The 6,553-nt window shown below is 34.9% G+C and overlaps 1 protein-coding gene across 1 annotated transcript; it reads right to left on the reverse strand.

The window, feature by feature from the left end:
• Positions 1-3,609: 3,609 nt before the first annotated feature.
• Positions 3,610-6,079, reverse strand: LOC111779416 (clavaminate synthase-like protein At3g21360). Its single transcript, XM_023659588.1, has 3 exons — positions 5,529-6,079; positions 4,991-5,244; positions 3,610-4,219 (listed from the first exon to the last, which is right to left on the reverse strand). Exons 1-3 carry the CDS (start codon positions 5,886-5,888, stop codon positions 3,859-3,861), a joined length of 975 nt encoding a protein of 324 aa, XP_023515356.1. The 5' UTR covers positions 5,889-6,079; the 3' UTR covers positions 3,610-3,858.
• Between the last annotated feature and the right edge of the window lie 474 nt (positions 6,080-6,553).

Raw genomic sequence — 6,553 nt, forward strand, 5'->3', positions numbered from 1 at the left:
GACATTTATTTTAATTAAAATTCTGATAAAAGGCCTTTCAATTACCCCAACAAATTCCAATCATTTTAGATTATTATTCTGAACCTTTTTTTTATTACAAAAGAACAAAAAGTTAATAAATACATTAATATATAACGGAATTATTTTTGCAGTCCAAAGTGAAAAAATTATCTATGGACTTTAATACTTTTAAAAGAAGAAAAAAAAAAATAAATTGAAGGGTGTTAATGAAAACTGTAAGAATATTTCTTTTTTTGAATTTTTAAAAAAGATTAATAAATAAAATATAAAATTTTAATGGTATTTTTATCTAATATAATATATGAGGCATGTTGAAGATTGTTGGGAGTAAGGGATGATTATGAATTTATAAATAAGGAATACATTTTCATTGGTACGAGACTTACTGGAAAAACAAAAAATAAAGTCATAAGAGGCTTAATAAAGTCAAAAAATAAAGTTATAAGAGGCTTAATAAAGTCATAAGAGCTTATGCTCAAATTAGACAATATCGTATTGGATGTTAGTAATTTCTAGCAAAACGAATACTAAAAAATACCAACAACGATCGAGACTTCAAATATTAATACAAATTTGACCCACGAAGTTTTATGGTTGGAAAATACTACTACTAATAATAAATAGACATAAAAATCCCAAGTGGAAGTGCTCCAAATTGCTCACCCCTCTTCGGTTTTTTCAGTAATTTTAGTCCATATAGCTATGAGTTTCCATTTGAATCTTTTGGTCGGCATCACCTTTCATTGCCCACTATCCACATAAACCAATACTAAATATACGTTTCAGTCTCTAATATCTTCGAGTCTCAAATCTTCCTTTTGATCTTCTATATGAATAATATACATTTCAGTTCAACGAGTTTATTTCTAATTGTTTTATTCCGAACCAAACCACATGGCGGTTCGTCCTATTCAAATATTTACGACCAAGAAACACAGGATTCTCTTTCAGGTAGGTCCTGAAGGGAGAAGGAAGGTTAGAATACCAACAAGCATCTATTATTGAATTCACCCAACCCGATAGTACCCCATTTTTGAAACGTCATGTGCCAAAATCACTGTTTTTAACATTTTTTCATTGAATATTTTAATTTGTTTGTTAGTTTAACGAGTAGAATTTGAATTCTTTTACATCTTACCACATGCAACATCGAGAGAAGAAACGTTGAAAAATGTCAACTTGAACATAGCTCATTAATCAAGACGTACGTGTTTTTGTTTGACTAAAACGTCACGAGTTCACATTCCTATAAGACGAAAGTGGGAGAAACTTTTATAAATTGGCATTGCCAAACCCACAACCCCATCAACATTGTTCTTCTTCTTCTTCTTCTTCTTCACCAAATAAACCCTTTTTTCCAGTCAAAATCTCCATATTGCAGCTTCCACTAATTTCATGGAACCCCTTTTCTCCACAGCCCACAGTATGTAAGTCTTCTTCTTCTTCTTCTTCTTCTTCTTCTTGTTCCTATTTTGAGTGATTTTCTCAAAATGGGTGTTTTTGTATCCCTCTGTTTTAAGCTTAACTTGTGTTTGTTTGCCAAAAAAGCCTCTTTTTTAACAAAATTTGGCTGATTTTGTCAAACATGTAGACAAGGTAAATTGTCAGGCACACAGGGTAAAGCCCAGGCACTTAAAACGACTGCGTTTCAGTTTACTTAAACATCATGCAACTAATTAAAAAAAAAAAAAACGAAGATTAGAATTCATAAAGTTTGTACCTTTTAGTGTTTTTTTTTATCTCCTGTGTTGTTTTCAGGAAGCTTTTATGAGTCATTATAGGAACTATGAACAGCTTATAAACAAAAGCTTATACCATATATTATATTTGTAATATAAACAATCTTAGCTAGATTGTAATGTTGGGTGTGATTAAGTGGAAAGAGCTTCATCTTTGACTCTATCTTTTGTATCTGTAATTCTTTTTTTAATGAAATTAGTAAACCAAAATACTTACTTACATGGTGTTCCAGAAATGATTCTTCTCCAAATGATTCTACTCCAATTCTATAGACAATGTGGAGTGGATATTCGAATGGTCTTCAAATGTTCCATCATATGTATATCAATTTTAGTTCGACAATGTGAAAGTGGATATTCAAACGATCTATAAACGTTCCATCACTTAGATACCAATTTAGTAATTTTATGATTTTATATGTCGTGTGTTTACATTTGTTAGGTTACCAACTAAGTTAAACTAATTAGAGAAAGTAACAAATAAATTCTCAATATATGATATATGTCAATAAATCTAATATTTTTAATTACTTCATTCTAATTTAACGGTTATTTTCTATATAAAACTTTTAATTGCTACTAAAACATGAGTTGTGCTCGTGATATGTTACTTAATCCAATTCAGTTGCTCGAGTTGTTCTTCTAGAAAAGAACGATACACTCAACTATTTTTTAATAACAAAATTTAATAAGACATCGTCCTTTTTCTCTCGAATGATAAAACATACGTCTTGTAAACGTCAAAGATAAATAGAAGCGTAGAGCGATGACATTAGAAAAAAGTACTAGTGGTCGGAGCAAACTTGCACAGTTCAAAATGCAATGAAGTTGACGAGACAGGACATTTTTTAACAATGTTGAGAATCAATAGAGTTTTTATGCACATAGAATAGGAACCAGACCACGAAATCCAAAAAGAATTTAATTTATGTTACGATAAAATTGGACAAAAAGTTAAAAAGATGTATTAAAAGTTCCGTTAATTTCGGGAAAGACATAAGAGACATGATGACTTGATATTGCCTTTGATTACCTTCTTCTAACTCATAATCACAATACATCTATTCAAGTGTTGAATTTTAACAACCACTAAAAACGATATTTGCACTTTATCGTAGGACTTAATCCAATCCCTTATAGCACGAGATGCCTAAAACAGTACCCAAATATCATAATATCATTAAAAAAAAAAAACTATATATGAATTATGAATAAAGCTCATTATAGTTATCTCCATTGATACAAGCATTTATGAAATTCCTCAGTCATAAGAAAGGAATCATTTAGGGGAACTGAAATTTTTGATGAGAACTGATTAGATAGGCTATGGATATTAGTGTCTGAAACATGCATGGATTTGCATATAGCTTTAGCGAAAATGGCAATAATGGTGGGTCAAAGTGTCTTCAAAAAGTGCTTTTGTTTTACCAATTTCATGTACATGCAAACTCAAAGAAGCCATCAATAACAATGTAAAAGGAAAATAAGATACTTTAATCACAACATTAAACTTAAAAGATGAACATCTAATTGTTTTGATTTGTTTTATATGGAAAAAAATGCACAAAAACTCTACTTTTCTCTCTATCTCTCTCTGAGAAAAACTTAAAAGTTTTAAAAGTTGTAAAGAATCTTTTAAAGGTGGGTATTTGGATCGTAAGTCAAAGATAGCATCATAGGAGAATACTGTGATGGTAGTGGTAAAGTGGCGAAAGTCGTGGTAGTGGTGGGGGTGATTGAATTCAATGTGTTGTGTTATGTTTGTATTGATTTGTTTGACAAAAGTTATCTAATCTTGTATTCCTAATTGGTTTTTGATCTCCTAATAAGAATTTGACAACAAAAGACGGGATAGAAAATGAAATTTTATTCGATGTTTTCACTCGAACGAGCGCAAACCACGACACATCAGGGCAGGAGAAAGCCAAGGGCAATAACATTATTAATTTCAAGCATGAACACCTTCAATATACACACAGATGATGAATAAGAACATAGATTTCACTTTATGTCAATAAATCAATCATCAGATCAAGGCACAAGCATAATCTTAGTCCTACATGCTTTTTCATTAGTTTCTAAGGGCTTTGTGAAGGATTTACCTGCAAAGTGAAGCTAGCACACGGCGAGGAGGGAGGAAAGGCCTACGAGAGTGAAGAACAGCCCAATTGTCTATCAGCAAAACATCTCCTTTCTGCCAAGGAATGGCAACAGACTCCTCTTCCAGAATTCTCAAGCAGTCGTAGATGATATCAGCTGGCAGTGGAGTACCGTCCCCGAACGTTACGGCCTTTACGGGGTCGTTCCTTGCATCTTCCCAGCCGGTGTATGCTGCAACCATGCTGTTAAACCAAATCTTACGCTGCCGCACTTCGTCGTACTTGATTGCTGGGATTGGACCCATAACAGTTTTCACTCCATCATTTAACCATTCAACCTTCATTCCCAGCTTAGCTGCCCTGTTGAAAGTTAAGAACTGTTAAACAAACTTGTCCAGTGAAGTTCTTGATCGAACTGCAAATAAATCATTTTATGAGATAATACAACAGTTCGAAAGATTAGGCGCAACAACGTTTGATGTAAAACAAGAACATGTAGATTCTATAGTAAGACCAAGAGTCATAGGCGCTACTATCACGCAGTGAAACGTATTTGACAGTCGTGGAAGTCGATCTTCGTCTTTTCAAGCAATTCGATTTCCTTTCCACGACTGTCAAATGTGTTTTTCATCACTGAACCACTAGTACTATCACGCAGGACTCTGGCAAGTTGATCTTCGTCTTTTCAAGCCATTCTCACGAAGATCGATATCGAATCCTATAGCAGATTACTGGGGTCAAATCTTAGAGATAAAACCATTCTCTTTATTGAAAAATCGACAAGTTCTTTGAGTCCCAGCGACAGTTTGTTCTAAAAAGGGTCTGCATACTGTGAAGAGTTGCAACATTTTCTCACGAGAAATCTCTAACTACAGCCTACAATTTAACCAGCCCCTTGAGAGATTCTAGTTGTTGCAATTCAACATGATTTCAAACAAGTAAAACATCAGTAGATGGCTTGCCAGAGTGCTCACTTTGAAGTAATTTTACTCGCAATCAACTAGCAAGTCTAAGGATGTTATGAATTGAACAAAGAAACAATCAATATTCAATATAAAAAGCTACTTTTCAGCATCAATCCTCTGAGCATTTGAATAGAAAAATTGGTGGGGGTTGTATTTGATAATGAACCTTTCTTCAGCAATGCGCTTGTCGTCAGTCAAGAATGTAGATTTCCAACCACGGCCAATTGGAGATGATGGATCATCATCTTCTCCCAAAATCCTTGTGTAAATTAAACCCTGTTCTTCCAACCTCTGAACAAACTCTGGATATTTCACTTTCACTTTCTCATAAACAACGTGACTAAGAACAATGGGTGTTTCTCCACCACTTGTAGGCTCCACTTCACAATAGAAAAACAATTTGGCAGGAAATTCAGGCACCTGAAAAATATAAAGAACGCAACCCAGTTGTTCAATCTCAGACATCACCAACCAAATACAGCATCAACCTATGATTTTCCTTTGCAAAATTCAAATCCAAGGGATCTTATTAGGCAACAGAGTGGTATACTAGATTCTATTTCGATCACATTCAAGCCATTTCAGAGATCATACTAAACCCTTATTCAAATGGTGAATTCTAAACTACAAACTAAACTAAGATAAGCAATTTTTATGTATAGATATGAAGCAGGAGATCTTGTAGGACTGAGTACAATGAGTACCTGGGCCAATTCGTGATGAAACGGGATCTTCTGGTCCGGCGGAGATTCGTTGGCGGTGAAAACCCGACCAACAACCCTAGTTCGAGGAGCTGCGCCTCCGACGTACGGAAACTCCTCGAAACCAAAGGACTCCACGACGTCGTTGAAGTCAGATGATGAATCAACCGGAAAACCTCTGAAGAGTACTGCTCCGGATTTGAGAATCAGCGAATCGAGTAATGGTTTCTGGGCCTTGATGGCTCGAGTGAAGGATGAGATGGTGAAAGAAGCTGAAGATGGCGATAAAACTAACGGGAAATAGCTTCCATGGTAGTGTTTCTGGTGCGGAATTTGAATTTCCATGAAATTATCTACCGCCATGGTAGTTTCCGATAAAATTACAGGAACTTCAGCCTCCGCCGCTGCCGCTTGGATTCTGGGTTTGGGTACACGGTGGCACTTGTTATACACGCGCCGGTTGTTGACGTTCCGCGGTTCTTGCAATGGAGGGAAATGCGTTGGCAGTTTGCCGGGGTTTCACCTGGACACCGTGTTCGTCTAAGTTCCAGAAGTTCGACGACAACGCGTGTAGGGCTTGGGCCTTGGCGGCTGATGCATTCAATTGGGCCTTGTCGATTCATCAAATTTAAGCCTAATGCCTATACGGATTATATTAAGATAATCCGTAGTATAGGGAGTGGCTAGAATTGAAATTGAACAGATTCGAGTAAATATCTAAACCAAGAACAGCTCTTGATCTTGAATACATACGTGAATTATGCCGACCCTTTTTAGAGCTCAAACTGCCGTTAAAGACTCAAAGAGTTCGTCCATCTTTCGATATGTGAGCATATATTTCGAGTTTATTGTATATATTAAATTTTTTTGGGTCCTAATTTTCATTTATTTGGGAGAGAAAAAGGAAAATGTTTTGACTATACTACAGATTTATGTGAGCCTATACTTCGAGTTTGTTGTATATATTAAATTTTTCAGTTTTAATTTCATTTATTTTTAGATTTATTTGGGGAGGAAAAAAAAAATAT

The sequence above is a fragment of the Cucurbita pepo genome, chromosome LG17 (genome assembly GCF_002806865.2).
Source record: "Cucurbita pepo subsp. pepo cultivar mu-cu-16 chromosome LG17, ASM280686v2, whole genome shotgun sequence".
NCBI classification, from domain to species: domain Eukaryota; kingdom Viridiplantae; phylum Streptophyta; class Magnoliopsida; order Cucurbitales; family Cucurbitaceae; genus Cucurbita; species Cucurbita pepo.